At 41.4% G+C, this 20,637-nt stretch overlaps 2 protein-coding genes across 3 annotated transcripts in view; one reads left to right on the top strand and one right to left on the bottom strand.

The window, feature by feature from the left end:
* The window catches only part of ACTN2 (actinin alpha 2), an 81,543-nt gene extending 68,919 nt beyond the window's left edge, over positions 1–12,624 (bottom strand). Inside the window, exon 1 of one of the 2 annotated variants that reach the window (XM_071432505.1) lies at positions 10,800–12,624. The gene's annotated coding sequence lies outside the window, so the exon portion shown is untranslated. Of the gene's footprint in view, positions 1–7,813; positions 7,909–10,799 lie in introns of those variants that run through there. The other variant, XM_071432515.1, reaches the window with a different exon arrangement.
* Positions 12,625–15,243: 2,619 nt separating this feature from the next.
* HEATR1 (HEAT repeat containing 1) overlaps positions 15,244–20,637 on the top strand; it is a 35,942-nt gene continuing 30,548 nt past the window's right edge. The window contains exons 1-6 of the mRNA XM_071432414.1: positions 15,244–15,307; positions 15,513–15,690; positions 17,351–17,567; positions 18,450–18,591; positions 19,119–19,220; positions 20,091–20,231. Of these exons, the coding sequence (XP_071288515.1) occupies positions 15,549–15,690; positions 17,351–17,567; positions 18,450–18,591; positions 19,119–19,220; positions 20,091–20,231 (744 nt within the window). The 5' untranslated portion in view covers positions 15,244–15,307; positions 15,513–15,548. The remainder of the gene's footprint in view (positions 15,308–15,512; positions 15,691–17,350; positions 17,568–18,449; positions 18,592–19,118; positions 19,221–20,090; positions 20,232–20,637) is intronic.

The following is a 20,637-nucleotide window of genomic DNA, read 5'->3' as shown; positions in this document are numbered from 1 at the left end:
ACCCACATTTTATTTTTTGATCCTCACCCTCTAATATGGGCCAGGGTGCTCACCTCAGTTATGAAATAAAAGCTGAGGTGCTTTGGCAAAGAATTTCTTTGAAAAAGTTTCCAAGCACACTGTGAATTAGGACTGGAATCAGACCCATGTCTGGATTTCTAGAAATCAAAGGACATCTTACCCAAATTTTCTAGAATTATTAAAGAAGGTTATTAAGTTTTTCATAAAATAACTGGATTTTCTTAAAATACAGCTAGCCACTGCTACAAAGGTACTGTTCATTTTTCTATGTTTACTCTGTACACAGGTAAACACCACTTGATAACAAAGCAAATAAAACAAAAATGCCTTCATTGTTCCTAGGAACCAACAGCCAGAACCATAGTATCTCTCAGCTAGCTGGAGAGATTAAAAAAAATCAAGTGTCTCAAGACCTACTTCGTCTATGTTATATTAGTCCATTTTGGAACAAAAAAAGATTTTTCATTCTGAAATATTTTAATTCTGAAAATGTCAAAATAGGAGGCTTCAACATTGTCAGTGTGCATTTTGGGAACATTGGGCTTTTTACCTATGAAACAGAAAGCTAAATGGAGTAGCCCCATTTTTTTAAAAAAATCCTGCCTCTCTTGATGGAATCTGACCTGTTCTAGGTTCTCTAACTAACTGCTTACTGTCTCTTAATCAGACAGCATGAGTAGGCAAGGGAGATATTTATAGATGGAGCTTTAGGAGTAGTATCTGGTATTTTGTTTACTACTTTAATTTAATTTTATAAACTAACTGTGTGGATGGTAATGAGAAGCATATGAATGGAGGTCTGTAGTGGAAAGACAGCCAAATGTGAAGTGGAAAGGGAGCTGCCTCTTTCTGCTCCCTTTCCACTTCAGAGAATAGGAAAGAAGAGAATAGGAAAGCTGTGCCTAGCACAGTGGTATGAATAAAGCAGTTTGCTTCACCAAGCTTCTTCCCACATCTGAGGTAAGTTAGGATTATTCCAAATAAAGCTGGTAGAGTTGCGTAGCCATGAACTATGTATGCCTAAAATAAAGAAAATAAAATCAAAAAAGAAATAAGTAACCTGAGCAGGAAAGAATAGACAAAAGTCTCCAAAAGAGAAAAAGAAAGAAACACAAACTATGTGAATAGGGAATCTGAAGCTGACATGGCAACATACCTGAAAGTCAGCAAGTATATTTAAGGCAGAAATGACACAGACTGTTTACAATGAGGCAAGACAAAAGAATACTCATGACTGCCAAACAGATTAGAAAAAATAAGGTGGCAGGGGGAGATCAGGAGTAGAGATGGCAGAGCTGAATTGTCAACTACTTTTGTCTTTTATTTGGCAGAAGATGTGCAGCTGTAGTTCATGCTAACATATAAACTAGTAAGGGCCTACCCAGGAGAATGGTGCTTCAAACCCACTGTGGCAAGCAGGCATCACTTCCCATGCATGAGGAACACCAAAAGGCCAGATCTTTCCTAGCAGCAGGTCTGGGAGTTCACATAAGTACCACCCAAGTGAAAGCCTTCTGGTATGCTTTGCATGAAGCTCCTTGAGAAACAAAAGGCTTTTCTACCTAAAGGACATTAATCTCTATCATTCTTCTTAATGAAACTGAAGGTTTTGACAGAGTTTATATTCAACACTTGTCAAAAGCCATCATACCATTCTTTCAAGAACTCTGTCCTTCACATTTTTACTGTTTCTCAGATTTTTCAATCCTTCAACACGTTTCTTACACTTCCCCTCTCACAGAATTGTAGAATAAACTGACAACTTTTATTAAAAGTTCAAAAATGCTGAACACTGCAAGAGTGTTTCACCAGATCATTCTTCTATTTGAACCTAATGAGATCTAGAATAAGAAATGAGCCAGATTTCTCTACTTCAATAATTGCCTGTGAAACAATCAATTGACATCAAAATGGTCACCATCAGTTTTCAGCTGTAATACTTCTGTGTAGGAACACAATAGCTCATATCTGCCAAAACTGTCTCAGAAAGGCCACAGGAAGATAAAAGAACCTTATGAGAGCTCAATCAGCCATTGAGTCTAAGTAATCATCTTGTCCTAGTCACTGCCTCCTTCTTTGTGAAAAAGAACAGTAGGATGCTTTCTCAAGAAAGAAGTCAATGAAAGGTAAAAGAAAATAAATTCAAAGTGACTATTATTCTGTATAAACTGTTAAGAGAATCTTAAAACAGGGATCAAAAAGCCCTTTCTTTTCAAAGCATGCCATATCTGTGACTTGGACATAAAATATATTTTTCCTTGTAGCAAATATCCACTAGTTTAATGCTTAACCAACAAAAATCTGAATTATTTAAGAAAATTATGATTTAGATTGGGCCAAAATGTTGGATTCTGTTAAAAATTATGCATCAATTTCCCTAACAAAGCTAAGCAGAAAGTTAAGGTGTTTTATAAAATGTATTCATATTTTATTAGAGGTGTTTTGGGTTTTGGTTTTTTTTTGCAATACAATAAATATAACCTGCCTTCTTCCATGTAAAAAATACACTATATTGTAAGATGAAAACCAAGGAATTTAATTCATTTTGTAAAGGTAGTATGAATAAATTTTAAATTCACTTAATGTTTTTGAAACCAACACATAAAAAAGAAAAACAGAAAGAGAGAAGAGAACAGAGACATACATCTGGGAACAAAACCCTCAATTTTGTCTGAGCTAAGGAAAAGCACTGTGGGCACTGAGCATATTTAGCCCTCCCACATTTAGCACCAAGAGGCACAAACTTTGACTCTGAAAAATTTCCATGCTAGTCATATGTGGTGATAGTAACTAGATAGTAGCTAATTCCTTTTTTTAAAGTATATTATTTCCAATGACAGGTTTGGAAATAAAAATTAAGAAAGAACAGAAAACATTCATCTACTGGCTTCATAGTAACAACTGTCATTGTCAGAAGACCCCAAAGTGTTTCATCAGCTATATATAGAGACTACTTGCTCTGTCCCTGGAATTCAGCCATGGATGAAGTGTAGCAAGAAACATTTATGGGACCAACAAATACTACCAAAGCATAGCTTGGGCTTCAGGGGTATGGAGAAAATGCTGACTGCACTGACATCACCAGCTTTTGCCAACCCTTTGTGCAGAAGGAAAATCACGGGGCTGAGATGTGGTGTGACCATGCCAGCTCAAGATGCCCTTATCTGACCTTGAGCAAATCAATTCAGATAAAATTTTCCCAAAAATCTGAGTGTTAGTTTGTCAGATTACTCTCATTGAGAGAAATGAGCTTATTGTGCTGCACTCTGCCATCTCTGAAACTATCAGCAATGCTTCCTTTGGCCCCTAATGTCCACCTAGGAAAGAAGTCAGAGGAGCAGAGACTTTGTCTGTCTCAAAGCCCTGGGGGATCTACACAACAATTATGATTACAGTGTGCTTCACCTATCACACATCCTTCCCCTCCGTGTTCGCCTCTCCTGACTGTGTGTGGCCTGCACCCAAACATGCCCAGCATTATTCTAGAATGGCAGGGATTTAGGGTCCCTTATACCCTGGAGGCATGGTTCCCACTGTTTGTAGGGCCATGCTTAGAGCCCTGCATCCTGCACAGCAGATGGCCCTGGTTCTCAGAGAGGGCTCAGGGCAGTAGGAATCAATCAACATCTGGTCTCTGCCAGAGCCACTAGGCAGTACTGTGATACATAGTAACAATCACAAACTGCAAGGAGAGTGCTGAAAGGTGTAACATAGCTGGGCAAACCCTCTAGGATGGCACTGCCAGGGACCACTGCACAAGATCAGATCCCTCAGACTTCCCACTCTGATGCATTTCTATTCATAAGGAACCATGACACCTGCAGTCCCATATCCCTTGAGCTAGACTCTCACAAATGTCTTTTTGATTTAATGGTTCTTGTCAGGATAGGTGCAACTCACAAAGACAGATTGGATCATGGACTAAATAAAATCAGAAGCTTTGATAGATGCTTTGCACAGATTAGAAGTGGGCAAAGGAAAAACTGGGAAAAGTATATTGTAACTTATATACCACGCTGCAGTCAGTCTTGGCACACTGAAGCTATGGAGCAATACACACAGTAACAGGTGGGGAAACTACAAATAGGGCTGGCGTAATAGTGGAAAAAATGGTGAGACAGATCCAGGATTTTAAAAATGGTTCAGTGACGAGAATGCAAGGGGCAGGACTAGGGGTATAGCATGGCCTGTTACGAACCTTTTGAAGAAACCACACATCATGTGTTTCCAGAATACTGCTTCTGTTCCTATTTTATGCTGGCTTAGCTTTACCACACAGAGATACTAAGTAAATCCTGTGTGACTAGGGCAATGAGAAAGCTGCAACTGATGATATGATTTGTAATTCATTAATACAACCAGTTAAAAAATCCCATTGTAGGCCAGCCTGTGACCCTTAAATTATTTCACTGAGACTGCCATCTAAAATGGCAGCACATTGTTCAGGAATAATTTTGGTCACAATGAGAGAGGGGTGTGTGTGAGACAAGGAGTGCAAAGAAAAGATGCCTTTATTTATCTAGAAACAAACACCATCAACTAAGCTAGCTTCCAGACAACAATTATCTAAGGGACACACGTTTTAAATCACTGAGGTATGAGGTAGAGATTATAGGCACAGGACATCAGGCACTGCTGTGTTCTAAACTCAGCATTTGTACACATTGACTGACTGACCTTTGACAAGTTGCAGTCTCAATGCCCTCATTTCTTTTTCCAGATACACCAGTGTAATATCACTAACATCAATGATACTCAAGTTACACAGTCAAGAAGGCAACCTGGTTGAACAAATGGCCAGTTTGCAAAAAGGAATACTATCTATTTATTATTCATTCCACAGAAGAGATAGAGATTAATAAAAGCAGCAAATTCATCCTTGTATACAGCAGTATTAGGCACAACATGAATTACTGCCAAACAGGGATAATTATGTTCTTTATGGATAGCACAAGTTTTCCAGAACTGTCATCCTTCCATGCTGTCCAACAAAGTCTTACTCTGACACTCAGCTGCATTAAGAACCAGCACTGTGAAAATGCTGCTTTTGCATCAGACATGGCATGAACATTGCTCAAGGCCTGAATTTTCCAATTCTGGTTTTAAAGACAATTGTTTCCTTTCAGCTATGATCCCTTTCACCAACCTCAGACATATTCTTACGTCAGGAGAAATAAGTATCAGTTTTACACACTTTCCAGTATTGGCCTGCTCTTGAGATCTACCAGCCACAACCTACTCATGGTGAAGGTTCTTGTCTATTTTCAATCCCTCTGAATGTCGACAAGTCCTCTGTTTCTTAACTAGCTAACCTCTCTCCCTGCCTAAGTTCAGTTAAGCATAAGCAAAGGAGGACAGGAAAGCATTTAAATGTTTCTTCACTTTGAAACTAGTTCATTTTTACAATAAATTGGCTAAAGGGCAGTCTAGATCTCTTTTGGGTCCTGTAGTCAAATTTGAAATACCTGTAATCTTCCAGAATTTCACAGCTGAACCAAATTCAGCATGTGTGGGGTTTTTTTCCTAAGCCAGAAGCTGTTCTAGGTAATTTTTCAGTTCATATGAACAGTTACTGGAGGTGGAGTCAGCAACAAAGGTGGAATTACCCCTACAGGCTGTAAGGCTCCACATGTATTTATACAAACTCCCACTTTAATTTTTCAGTAGATACAATCTGAACACATCTTCCCCGATAAAAACATTCTGCAGAAAGCTCATTTTGCAACTCAAATGAATGGACTCAAATATATTTGAGGTTTCTCTACAGGAAATTATTTTGTCATGTATGTGCTTCTAGAACACCATGACACTTTTTCATTTGTTCCCCATGGTTCAGTGATTCCTCTTGTACCACTTTCATTGGTAACCCCGGCACATAGATGATCTGTGGAAGATCAGGCTGTTCAGACTCTAAATTTGTAGGGCCTGATTTTTTACTGTGACAGTACCAGTAGTGGGAGTTAGGAGAGTCACTGCACTTCCAGTTGCAGGAGAGAATGCTTAAAACAGTGCATGATGGAAATACCAGGAAAACTTACAATTCTGATGGGCCTAAAGGTTCAAACCATCAGGCTTACTCAGTGGGGAAAAGTGCAGTATGCAACTGTACTCCGTAAAGCACATAAAAAAAAAGACAAATTCCATACAAACAGCATTCATTATCCTAAAACTATGCACTGTATAGGGAAATGGAAGTATATACAGTTTGGACCAAGTCCCTCAGTTTTCTTTCTAGAGACTTATTTCCAGGAATAATACTAATACTGTGATGTATAAGGAAGTGTGTGAAAATCAAATACCAGATAAATTTGGAATACTTGAAGACAAGTACAAATACTGTGATGACCAGAGCAGAAAACCATAAATTATATATTTAGGAACATGCACCAACTGAGTGCAACAGACATTCACTGAACAAAGAAGAAAAATCACAATGGCGTTGAGCACGCCTTATGTAGTACACTAAAAGCACAATTTCTGGGAAAAAATTTTGTGACTATGCAAATAAAGTCTGCATTCTGATACATGCAAAACAGCTTGGAAAACTTAACTCTGGCACAACCCACCATGAATTAAATTGTGATCTTGATTTTTTTAAGATAATTTATACCTTATTTATAATTAGTTATAGCACAATTAAGTTATTTTAAATGGGTTCTGAATTGGAAGACAATTCATACACAACATCAAGAAAAGCACTAAAGGCTTCTAATGCAGCCCAGCAGCTGCATAACCCTTACAGCATCTGCTCAAGAAATAACATCATGTTTTGCATCTCAGATCTGTCTGCAGTTCACACAAGAGTCATTAAATGTGTTACATTGCCACAGACTAGACTTTTCATTAAATTGGTCATCATTAGTATCAGCATCAGAAGCACCTAATGCTCAGTGCTCCACACTCCCCTCCACTACATGTTCAAGGCCAGGCTGCCTTCCTGGCCCTACACTATGTGCCTGTCGAGCATTGTGTAGAAATAGTTCCTTCATCTCTGTGTATCCAAGGAATTGCCTCTGACGTCACAGGGTCTCCAAGTTCTCTCTCAAGTAGTTTCCCTACAGAGAACTCCCCTAAGTTCCCAATATGGACAGTGCAGGCAGAGTGTCAGAGAGTGAGAGACACAGCAGAGAAACCACTGACATACACTTGTCAGTAAGAGCTGTTAGCAGTTATCTAGAACGCTGCCAGTTGTCAAGACTACTTCATGCAAGGCACAGAAACAGCAGGGCCACTATTTTAAATCTGAAATCATGATGCCTCTAGTAATCAGTAAATCTGGAGATATAGGCTTATTAGTAAAACTCAGATACATACCCTCATCTAACACACTATTTCTTCTAAAAACAGGGGTTTTTTCCCCTCCAAGAATCCCCACAATACATAAGAGCATGAACAGTTTCCAATCCACAATGAAAGCAAATACAAAAGCCATTTTTTCAAATGGCACTGAAACACAGAAAAAATTGGGGTATTTTTGTGACTGAAGATACTCTATGTGACTCAGTATCATGAGAATGCACTAACTCTTTAATATTCTTAAAATATAACAGTATTAATATCTCTCATATATGTACACACATATACATACACAAACATTAAAAAATGTTCTGTTTCTTGCAGTGTTTACAGTGCCACTGTGCCAGGCATTACATGAACACATAACTCATTCCTACACAAAAAATACGTAAAATAATTAAACTTTAGAATGTGGATAAACCAAATATGTAACTGAATATAACTGCAAAATCAGCAAATAAATATTTTTTATTGTGCTACTGAATGCAGACCATACCTGTTTTCAGGAACTGTCATATAAATTTGTGAGCTCACCGTAGTTTAAATCATGTATTCACCAGTTGCAGAAAAGGCCCATAGACTGGCAGTGGCTGGGACAAATGAAGAAATGAAAGCAACACAGACTTCAGTGGCCAGCCTGGGAAAAAGGCTGGAATCTGTATTTAGTGCATCCAGATAGGAACAACACTATTTCTTCTTCAGGGAAAGAGCTGTGATTCATCATAACATTTTTAAAAAGACACAAAAAGTGGCTGGCTGACAAGCAAATAGAAGTTTGAACAACTCAGGAATGGGTGAGTGAGATCTGCTGCTGTGCCAACACCTGTGATTAACAGGCAACTGAAGGAGGTGATAGCAAGATATACACTGCAGTAAGGAAAGTGTTAAGCATGTCCCCTATTGATCACTTCTTCCTCCTGCCATCCTTCAGTTTATTGTCTCTCCTCCTGTTGACAGCCCTGCTATGAACAATGAGACATGTCTAGTACACGCTACTGTCATTATTGTTCATTACACCCAAGTCCCCAATGGCCACATTGCTACACTCCAACTTCCAAGTTCTCCCAATGCATTAAACAATGTGACTCACAACTACCACACAGCAGATCTATAACACCTACTCTCTCAGCAGATTTCCTGGCACAGGCACCTTTTCATAAAAACAGTTAATTTATACACTCCAGTATTGTACTCCCCAGGCTAAGAAACATCAGAGCATGACAAAGGACTATACATTCACAGCAATCATGAGAGACATTTTTCCTACTTTTCATTGCAACTATTATGCAGTCTCTGTAATCCAACTTTCTAGCTGCCTTATTTACACAAACAAAAAAGTCACTATTCATCAAGCAGCTCTGCACTGAAAGAACAGCTTTTTTTCTTCCATTCTTTACCTTCTCCATTTGTCTTCCTTACTCTCCCTAATGCTCTTAGGATAAACTAGACTACCCCAAATGGATTTACAAAAATTACTATTGCCTACTCTTTTCAAGACAATGCTTTCTCTGCATGTGTCTAGCTGAAGCTAGTTTGCTTATTTTGGGCTTATTTCTCCTTATGTAAAATATATATTTAAAAGCTTCCTTTACAGCAATTTTGATTCAGAAGCCTTTAGTCTGTATTACCATATCAGAAAGACTTGAGTACAGTAAGATCCCCAAAACAGCTTCCACCACCCGATCTAAAGAATTTCTATTTATTATTAGATCTGGAATGCAGCTTAACATGAGAATTTATGGCTGGGGGAAGCAACAGTAGATTTTCAAGGAAATCCAGGAAAACATGACACAGCCTCCCACAGTGGTCAGTAAGTCAATGATGTGCTGGATGCATTGCCTAGCAAGGAAACTTCTTCCAGTCCTTCAGCTCAACTCAAGAATCATTCTCCCTTCAGCCTGATCCAGCAGTGAGAATTGCAACTCTCTATAACCTCAACCACCAATGAGTGGTGACAGTTGACAAAAAACTCAACACAATCAAGCAATGTGTGCTCACAGTCCAATAAGCCAAAAGAATCCCAGGCTGCATCCAGAGCAGCATGGCAAGGAAGGGGATTCTGCCCTTCTAGTCTGCACTTGTGAGACCCCCACCTGGAGTGCTGCATCCAGCTCTGGTGCTCCCAACATAAGAACATGGAACTGCTGGGACCACAAAATCCAGAGGGGGCCACAAAGTTGGTAACAGGATTGAAGCACCTATTCTATGAACACAGGCTGAGAGAGTTGGTGCTGTTCACCCTGGAGGAGAGAAGGTTGTGTGAAGATGTAACAGTAACTATTCACTATCTGAGGGAGTATACAGGGAAGGAGGAGAGGGGCTCCTTGTCAAGAGCTGTAGTGACAGGACACAGGGAATGGCTACAAACTGAAAGAAAGTGGCTTTATATTAGATGTTGGGAAGAAACTCTTTAATGTGAGGGTGGTGAGGCACTGGGACAGGCTCCCCAGAGAAGTGGTAAATGCCTCAACCTTGGCAGTGTTAAAGGCCCAAGTTGGATGTGGCTCTGAGTAACCTGGTTTAGTGAAAGGTGTCCCTGCCCATGGTGGGGAGGTTGGAACTAGATGATCTATAAGGCCCCTTCCAACTCAAACCATTCAGTGATTCTATGAATTATGCTTGATTGTGTCTGCCTCTAGGTAGTCCAGCTGTACACTCATACAGCTTCACTGACCTCATCAGAATTACTCCTGAGTTTCACTGATGCAAGCATAAAAAGATCAAGCCCTTATGGGAGAAAGCAGAAAGGGAAAAGAAATCTTAACTCCCTCATTTTAGATCCGTGCATTGCTATAGGGCAAAACAGCTCCCATCTCTTTGCTTATAGCAAAAGCCTAGCCAAGGGAATAATGACCTCAAGGCCTTATCAACATGTGCCCTGCAGAAAGGTACTGCCTCATCATTTCACAATGCCCACCAGTGAAAGGTGATTGCTGTGTTGTCATAGGGTACAGAAAGAACTGACAGTAGAGAAAAATATATTAATGCAACCTAAAGAACACAATAAAGCACGGTTCTTCCTGATAATCACAGTAACTCTATAAATTCAGACAGGTGTGTCCTTATAAATGATAATGTTCTAATAGGAAGCATATACATACATCAATTAAGAACAAAGGACATGGATTAGCTCAGAGTAGCAGTCTCCCAAACTACAAAACTTCAGCATGGCTCCTAAAACCAACAGCAAAACACAATATATTCCTTGACAACAAGATTACCTTGGGTGAACAAGATGTTCAAGCAACTACTCTGAAACACAGATTGGTTTACAGTTCAGTTAGCAGCCACAAATCCACATTAAACACACAGATTTGTTAACTTACTTTTGCTTAAAACATTAAAGAACTTCATACACTCTGGAAAAGTGACAATCTTTGTATATCCTAGAAAGGTTTTAATGTTACTTCATTATGCTGCAATCAGATGGTACTTTAAACACCAGAATTAGAAATAGCATGGGGAAATGTCAGGCAACATACCAAGATTATTAGCAAGTGATAGGAAGCACAGGGAAGGTGGCTTTCTTCTCTCTCCTTCAGAATTGCTTATCACGGTGGCTCACAAGATTACAGAAGGTGGTGCAAGAAGGAAAAAAGAAGTCGCATATTAGTAAATTAATAACAATTTGAGAACGCTTAAGAGCATTTAATATAAGCACTGTAATTTGTTACTGTGTAATTTGGTATGCAAACACTGAATAGGTAGCACTCAATTCCTTCACATTCATTCTAACATATTACAATTGAACACTACTGAACAGTCCCTTCTTTTTTTTTTTTTTTAATCAGAAGAGAATCCTTTTTTCTCTCTACATGAAATTCCTCCCACCTCTTGCTTACAAATGAAGCCAGATCAGAAAGATGCATTCCAAGAGTGCAGCTCACAGGGTTTTGATCAGACCTGCATAAAACTTCTGAAATGCATATAGTGTGATGAGGGTTCCTCAGCACCACTTCATTCTACAAATCCCCTCCTGCTGGGTGCATTACTTATCAAGGTAGATGAAGCTCTGCTCAATGCACAGCTGATGAGCTGAGTTGGAAAAAACAAGAATATAAAGACTAGACCTCTAACTATATAAAGATATGCATTATATTTTCTCCAGAAATACCACAAACTTAGTGGTGGTACTTTTACAAAAGCAAAGGACACTTAAAATTTCATAGCACTTACCTTTCTCAATCAAACCTTTTCAAACACACCAATGCTTACAAGTGAATAACATGCAGAAAATGCTTGAAACAGATTACCTTTATCCCAATTAAAAATTAGCATATGACAGTTTATATTCTAAGACCCTAAGAACTTTAACAGGCAATATATTCTTTCAAATGCAATTTAACGTCACAGTTGAGATGGCCACAATACACAGAGTATCCCCACACCATTTCAGAAGGCTTTATGCTTTTGCCCAAACAGAGTAACATCTTACCACATCAGACAGCTTCAAGTTGCTGCCCATACAGAACACCATCATATCACTTCAGAAGGCTGCATCTGCTCTTCTTGTTATTTAGCCCAACCTTTTATACCCTCATGTTGATGCATTGCATCTGTGTGCTCTCTGTTCCCTTTGGTGGTTGGTCAGTGCCCCTGGGCACTCCATGGCTCATTGCCTTCAATGCTGCTCACCTGCTTCTCACAGCTGGGGCCCATTGGGGATGAGGCTCTGCCACAGCCCCACTCCCAATCACCACAAACTGTGTGCCTGTAGTTTAATAGCAGCCATCAGCAGCGGTGATCTCAGCTGCAGTGTGGCTATCAGAATTTCACCTACACAGACCATCTATGTCATGAGAAAATAGACTACTTGAAATGGGTTTGGATGTCAGTTCAAAAAAGCACCCTTCAGAGTCTAGCATGGAGCAAGTCTCCATGAGGCTCAGCTTCAACACTGAATAATTACAATGCCAACTAAGCATATTTCCTAATAGACATTCTGAGCTAATATTTTTCCACAAAACATTGTTTATAATCAAATCAAGAACAAATATTTTTCTCTCTGTAAAAGGTGTCTCTGTTCCTCCAATTAACTTCCAAGGGAAATCCCAGCTTTCCTCTGAAACCAAACAAGGATGGAATAGAAAGCAGAAAGGTATAAAACTTTTGTCTTGCATCTCTCCATGGGAAAAAACAGAACCTGAACGCTTTCCAGCTTTTACAACTTCCAGTTTATCTTTCTGGCTAGAGTATTTAAATAATGAAGCCTGTTGCTGAACACAACAAACAAGACTAGTTTTCTTGTTTTAGAACCAACATTCTGCCCCTTGCAATATGTTTGGCATTTTTAGGCATGGAAATATGCATATTTCTGGACGTTTTAAGTTATGCTAAAAGTAAAGTCATTTGAAAGTTTCATGAAAGAAAAGGATACACAGAAGCCACAGGGAATGTGAAAATGTGCAGTAAAACTGGCCTTTTGGTTTGCACCACTCCCAGCCAGCCCCTTTGCTCAGTGATCAGAATCTCAAGTGTTAGAACCATCAGAAAAATAATATCAATTCCTGTTAAACCAGTTATATCCTCCAAACACTCTGACACTGTTGTAACTGCAGTGGTAGCAGCTCTTACCAGCTCAGCAATTGCTGTGATTACATCCAGATCATACTGTGTCAGAAGGAACGTGATACAGAGTTAACACACACTCTCTAAGAAGGCACTGGTAAATATCATCAGGCACAGAGTTGGACGTCCAGCTGCATTTCCTCCCTCTGCTGCCACACCTACAAGGGTTTAACCCAAGCAAAATAAAATCAGAGAGGAATAACAAAATGTTGAAATCTGGGGACACTCACAATGGATAAAATTAGGCATTTAAATAAATCTCTGCAGAGATTTATTTAAAAAAATCCCAGACTTTTATCAGCATTTCATATTTCTACTGCATGTTAAATGATTGCCAAATACAGCAGTCTTACAAACAAATCTGTTATTTCTGTCATAGCTATGAAGCTTTCCAACAATATGTGGAAATAGTTTTACAGAACTGGTGCTGGAATTGTTATCTTTGGCATCATTTTGTCCATCTGCTGACATCAGTTGGGATAAATTTTATTTCTGATTTTTTTGCCAGGGTTTTCTTGGTTTTGTCACAAGCCATGTTCCCTTTATGGCTTTATGCACCAACTTCCAGGTCCAGATCCATGCAATCTTGAATGCAAACTGATGGGAGAGACATCACAGGTTTTAATATCAGAAATTTATTTTTAATCTGAGGTTAACCAAATTTCGGATGAGAGGCTCAGTGAAGCCATGGAGTTTCTACCCTTGGAGATATTCCAAACACAATTGGGCAAAACCATGAGCAAAATGCTCTAAGCTGGCCCTGCTCTGGGGCTGAATCGGAGGACTATTCCAGTCTGTATCGTTCTCTGGTTCTGCAGCTACGATCCAGCCCACACAAATCACTGCAGCTTTCAGTACCTTCTGCTCATGGGAGTCCTGCACTTTCCCTAACTTCACTCACTCCAGATACGGAAAAATCTTAAAGTGGAACAACTCTGGTTGTTCTCGTTGTTCCATCTCTTGTTGCTGTTGGTTTGTTGGTTCCCGGATAGTCTCCGGGGAGCCCCCTAAGCTGCATGTTCGCTGATAGCAGCAGCAGGCAGGAGACTCCACACGGCTTCTGAGGACGCTAATGAGATGAGGGTTTATTGGGGATCCTACCCCCGGGAGCTGCATGGTTTCTGAGGGAGAAGTGAGGGAGGGGGAGAGAGGGAGAAATAAGGCTAAGAGAGAGCCTGGTCTCCCCCACACAGCTTAACAGGGAGATTCAAAGTGGGCGCGGAATAGGACTTGGGCCAATGGGATTACAGATACATGACACTGCAGGGGAGGATCACAGGCTTGGAATAAACCGTACGTTTTCGAGGGGTGAGACAGAGCATACCGTTTAAATAAAATGTTACTCTTCACTGTGAAGAGATGTTTGGTGGATCCCCACTCCCAGCCCAGGCTGTTGCCTCGCTGGGCTCAGCACAAAGCCAGCAGCAGCCCTGGCACACTGAGGTGTTTCCATCTCTCCACTGCGGCTGCCTTCCCACCCTGGCTGGTGCCTGGACTGGTTGCTGCCAGGAGAAAAGGCTGGGCCTGCCCCACACCTGGGTGATCCCTGCTGGGCCTGCCCCGCACCTGGGTGATCCCTCCACGGGACACTGCCCTGCGAGGCACCTGCCTGGATGGGTGACACCATCCTCCATGGCCACAACAGCTGCTTTCCTCACGGACACCAGCCACACGCCGGCATGGCCTCCCGCAGGTGGCGCACACTCAGCTGAATCATAGAATCATTTGGGTTGGAAAAGACCTCTAGGCTCATTGTGTCCAACCACTATCCCAGCACTGCCAAGCCCACCACTAAACCATGTCCCTAAATCCGACATTCACATGTATTCTAACTGCCTCGGGGAGGGTGACTCCATCACTTCCCTTCAGTTCCAATGCCTGACCACCCCCATGGTGAAACAATGTTTCTAAATATCCAAACTAAAACAGCAAACCTTGAAGCCATTTCCTCTAGTCCTGCCACTTGTTTCTTGGAGCAGAGGCCAACTCCTCCCTGGATACCGTCTAGGACAACGTCCCCCTGAGCCTCCTTTTCTCCAGGCTAAACACCTCCAGCTCCCTCAGCTGCTCCTCACAGGACTTGTGCACCAGACCCTTCACCAGCTCTGTAGCCATTCTCTGGATTCGCTCCAGCGCCTCATGCACTGCAGGGCACAGAGCTGGACACAGGATCTGATCCTTTCCCTGGTCCTTCTGGCCGCACTACTCCTGACACAGGCCAGGGTACCACGGCCGGCTGGACAGGGGGCCATCTCGCAGCTCTCGCCCGGCGGCTGCAGCCCCTTTACCGCCGGGCCGCTCGCCGGCCGGGGCCGTGCCCGGGCCCGTCCCTCACCGCCGGGGCGGGAACTTCCCGAGCCTCGGGAGCAGCCACTTCCGGGTGAGCGGCGCGCGCAGCCCACGTGGGCCCGGCGGGAGCCAGGTCGGTGGCGGGGACCGGGGCCGGGATCGGGATAGGTACAGGGACAGGGACGCGTGTCACCGCCGGGCTCTGTCCCCTTCCTCCCCGGACGGGCCGGCCACACGTGCGCGGCCGAGCGGCAGCGGGGCCGCGCCGGGGCCGGGAGAGGCGGCTGGTTGCATGCGGCTGCTCCATCGGCGGGCCTGCTGTGTTTTTCTCCCCCCAGTTTTCTCCGGAGGTTCCTTTCCCGATACTCAGAGCCATGACGTCCCTGGCGGAGCAGCTGAAGCGGCTGGCGCTTCCCCAGACCGATCCCAGCCTCCTGGACCGCAGCGAGGTGGCATCGCTGCTCTTCACCTGCAAGGAAGCCGCGACTATTGACAGGGACACGTTTTTTGCCATCGGTGAGTTTGGCTGCTTAGATGCCACTGGTTTTAAAAACACTCCAAAAAAACAGATGGAGGAAGATGAATAGGAGAGGCAAACCCGTATTCAAAAAAGGCCAAAAGAGTAGTTGAAGAAGCTACCGGCTGGTCAGCATCACTCCAGTCCTCGGGAAAACCAGTTCCTCTACGAGCATGTTTCTAGGCAATTGAGGGTAAGGTGGTGGGGAAGAGTCAGGGATCACCAGGATGCTCAAGGACTGAAGAATTTGCCCAATAAGGGAAAGTTGATGAGAGGAATATCTCTGGTCTCAGTCCGTCTGTAGAAGAGAAGGCTTTGGATGTGTCTCATGGAGCCAGCCATTGCCTTTGACGATATTCCCAGAAGATGCACCAGGCATGCATGGCTGGAGGACAGGAGACAGTGGGAATAAGTTGGAAAAATAGGAGTTAAAACTGGATAGAAGGAAAAGCTTTTTCATTGTGAGGACAGTCAAGCATTTAACAGGATTGTCTGGGGCGATTGTGGTTGAGAAAAGAAAAAAAGTGACTTTTTTGAAAACTTTGACAGAATAATGCCCTGAGCAACCTAGTCCAATTTTGGAGACCCTTTTAACCCTGCTTTGAGCAGAGCCTGGGACTGGAAATCTCCCAATGTGCCTTCTGACATGAATTCTTGTTTCATGAAAACTTGCTGATGCTCTGCTCTTGGGTAACGTTATGGTCACAAATAATGTGAAGTGGCAGTAGCCTTTGCCGTGTTGGCACACTTCAAACTCTTTATGCTCTATCTCTTTCCATTTTTGTATAAATTTTTATCCAGGCATGTGATACTCTTGAATAAGAAAGCTGTTTTCTAAAACCAGGCAGATTGATATCGTGTTTCCGTTTTAAGTAACAGGATTGTAGATCTCTATCTTTGATGCAGCACAGTGTGTTTGTTTGGTTTCTTAAATAGTTACTCTAGAACTGCTTGGCTGAGTTTGAAGATGGAGTTTTATGGTCTCTCATCCAATATTGCATCTATGATCCAGTATTTGATCATTCCACTGTTAGAAAAAATAAAATCCATACATCATTGAGTTTGAGTTTCCTGTGTTCAGCTTGCATCTGTAGTCCTCCCATCCTTCCACTGTGCATCTCTGAGAAGAGTGGCTCCATCTCCTTGATAACCAACACCATATCCTGTTAAGTAGCTGCAGACAGCAGAAAGATTTCCATTTGACTCCTTCTTCTCCAGGCTGAACAGTTCCTCCTTTCCCTTTTATGTTGTTTTCCAGCCCCTAGACCATGTCAGCATTCCTCTGCTGAACTCACATCCAGAAATGTTTTTTCTTCTACTGATGATCTTCAAATTGCACACAGGGCTCCAGCTGCAGCTCACAAATGGAAGGGGCAGTTCCCCCCTCCGTCAGCCTGCTGGCCTTCACTGCTGCAAGAGCACTCTGCTGATAGTTGTTAATGTTCTTTTTCTTTGTCAGTTCAGAAATAGTTCCAAGTATATCAAAGGTTTTGATCTTAGCCCTCTTTACTCTTTGTTTTGGTTTGCTTGGTGAGGATGACATGTACCAGTATAGCAGAAAAGTTGGATAAGCCAGTGGGGAAGTAAATGGGTAGGACTGGAGAACAAAAACTATTGTGTTAAAAGCATTCTTCCCATTAATTTTTTTTTCCCCCACAGGGTGCACTGGCTTAGAAGAGCTGATGGGCATTGATCCTTCATTTGAAGAGTTCCAGTCCAGTTTGTTTAGTTCCACATCCAAAGGCCTTGAACGCAGTGTTCAGACTAAAGCAGTAAATCAGCAGCTGGATAAGAGTATTTCATTGTTCCTCATTCACCTGTCCCCCTACTTCATGCTTAAGCCAGCCCAGAAGTGCCTTGAATGGCTGATTCAGAGGTAATCCACTGAATATCCTACATGTCAGTAGATAAGGCTAGAAATGCAAGATTTATTTCTCCCCAGTGAGAAAAATTTTGAATAATTTTACTTCAGCTTTCTGAAAATAGGATAGAATGTTAATGATGTGCATTTAGACTTAGTCCTTATGGGGCCAGATGCTCTTCTTTGCTAATTAGATTTTTGTCTTTTGATAAATTTCTGTGATTATTTTGATCTGTCATGATATTCTGTATAAAAGCAATTTCACCAAAGTTGCCCAGCCCTAGGGATCTTACAGAGCACACAGAGAGGCACTTCTATATTGTGTTTTTAGAAGTGGGCTTTGTAAAATAGCAAAGTTTCAATGTTAAGACAAACCATGAACCTTAACTATTCTTATTTCAAGGTTTTGTAAGAAGGTGTGAAGAAAAAAACAATGAAGTATTTTGTGATGTTATATTTATTTATATAAATTAATCTATCCAAATGCAGAAAGTGCAGTACTTCTTATCATGAAAGAGTGTGTGATTTTCCTGAAACATACTTCTCTGAGTCACATTTGTTCTATGCATATATTTACTGAGAGATTCCTACTAGATTTTTGTAACATCTGATTTACTCTTGAAGCCTGTGCAGAAGAAATTGTTGTTGTACAGGGACCTAAAATTGCTGATAGTGAGGGGAAAATATATGCTTGCACTGTTTTTTCTTCTAGCACATACAGGCCACCTTGAGTTTCTGGACTGTAGGTGGACCATAGATCTGAGTCAGTCTGACAACCATGTCAGGTCTTGCTTAAAAGCAAGTAAACAAGGTGTTCTGAGAAGAATGTGGAGGGGTCTTTTTTCCTTTTTGGCTTCCAGATACTTTTAAACTACATATGTATGTTCTTTTCCTTAGATTTCACATTCATCTCTACAATCAAGACAGTTTGATCGGTTGTGTTCTGCCATATCATGAGACTAATCTATTTGTGAGAGTTATTCAACTTTTAGATATAAAAAGCCCAACTCATAAATGGCATTGGATGGATCCAATACGGGTAAAGTACTTAACAGATGCGAGATAGAAGGACCTTGAGGGACTTTTTTTAATAATATCTTGACACTTCTACTCTGCTTATGAATATGGTCCACCAATTTATGTGGTTAGTTTTAGAACTGTACTGAAAGGTTTAATTACAGGAGTGGAGCCTGGATGCCCACATGTTATTGCTGCTATCATTCTTTAAAGGTGAAGTTGATATTAAAAAGCTTTGACTGTAATTACTCTTTGTTTTGGCTAAGTTAAAGCACACTTAAGGTGTAAGTATTTGCTACTGCTAGGAAGATACATCAATTACTAAAATTTAGGTTTATTCACATGTAGTTTAAATATAATTCTCTTCATCATCTGTCTTAATGTAGACACAAGACATTCTAAAGCAGTGTGTAGCAATCCATTACATATTTCAGTTTCAATGGTGTTAACTGATCAGTAGGATTAATTTAGAGATTATAGTAATTTTTACTTTTTGTGCTTCACTTTACTCTGAGTGTTCTAACTTTACTTTTTTTCCACCGTGTAAAGAAACCTGGAGTCCCTCTGGCAAGGGGTACTGTCATTACACACTGCTACAAAGACCTGGATTTCATGGATTTCATCTGCAGGCTGGTGGCAAAATCTGTGAAGGTTGTTCATTTATTCTAGAGCATTGTTTGCTGTCACTTTGTCTTCCTGGGTTTTTATAGTAATGTGCTATTTCTTAGTATTTTGAACTCATTCATCAGTAAACAGTATGAGGACTTCTTTTATTATAACTTGTGAAGATGACAGTCTGTCAGAAGTTCTTATAGGGAAGTGACTGAGAACCAATGAGCCATGACAAAACAATTTAGCCATACTGTATTATTTACTGTGTTGCCTCAGGGTACTTAATTGTCTTAATTTCTTCCATAAACTCATTCCTGCCATTAGTCTTTTAACTGTGCTCTGAATTTCCATGTCTCTTCTGGGGGTTGTCATGGGTGTTTTAAATACACATTTTCAAATATTAATGAGAATTTGAAATTGAGAATGTTAGAAGGTGGGCAATTTTTTTTTTGTTTTTTTCAGTTAATGTCAAATAGAGGGCTAGTTCTGTAGTCTCAGAAGGGTAAGATGTATGACAGATCCAGTTATTTAGAGAACTGGGATGCAATTGCTGTCAAACTAAGCAAAGCGGACACAGTAACATTCACAGGTGTAGAAAGAGGTGTTAAACATAACACCATTTAGCTTCTTGGCTGTCCAGCTCTGAGTCTTGAGCAGTACACCAGGATCACAAGTGATTTTGGCTGCCTTACTCTGATTAACCACATTGGCACCCATTTCTGTCTGTGAGGAGGAGCAGTAACCTCTGGTGAGGGTTGCTGCTGTGAGAGGAGATGACTTCAGTTGTGCCAGCAGGAGCTGCTGGAGCTTGCAGGCTGGAGTTCTAAGATTTTGGTGGTTTGAGAGAAGCCATATGTGCATGTCCACTTGCCCTGATGTCTGAACAACCAATTTTTTTCTGTGATCCAGGTCTTTTCAGAGTGTCCTGGCAACTCAGCTCAACTGAGAGTTCTCCTTGTGTTTTATGCTTCCACCATTGTGTCAGCTCTTGGAGCTGCAGAGAAGATAACAGACACTATGGTGTCTCTGCTGCTCCCTTATGTCCAAAAGGTGGGTGAAGCTCTGTTTCCCTCCTGTGTGATGAAGTGTGCTGTGTTCTGCAGATGTGCATCTGCAGATAACCTCTGAGGGAGGTATCCTGTGTGATTCATACTGTACCACTCAGCCTGATTTGAAACCTCAGGCAGGTGAAGGCCCATGGGAAATAATGCTTTTTCACACCTCAGATGAGCACTTTAAGAACTGTTTTCTACTCTGCATGAGGAATGGAGCTGTGAGAAATGGATACACGGTTTGAAAGTGTCTTTGCTTTGAGATTTATCACACTAAACCATGAGGGAATTGTGTCAGGGTAGATAGCCTGCTTTAATATCCTCTCTTGTCCATGACTGTTGCTTTGTCAACAAACAAAGCAGTAGTTAATAAATGTGTCTTCTTTATCTGTGGACCCCCTGCA

This window comes from Agelaius tricolor, unplaced genomic scaffold, assembly GCF_023055355.1.
Source record: "Agelaius tricolor isolate 1412-34295 unplaced genomic scaffold, bAgeTri1.0.p SCAF_1, whole genome shotgun sequence".
In the NCBI taxonomy this organism is placed as follows: Eukaryota; Metazoa; Chordata; class Aves; order Passeriformes; family Icteridae; genus Agelaius; species Agelaius tricolor.
This window is presented reverse-complemented; position numbering and strand designations above follow the sequence as displayed.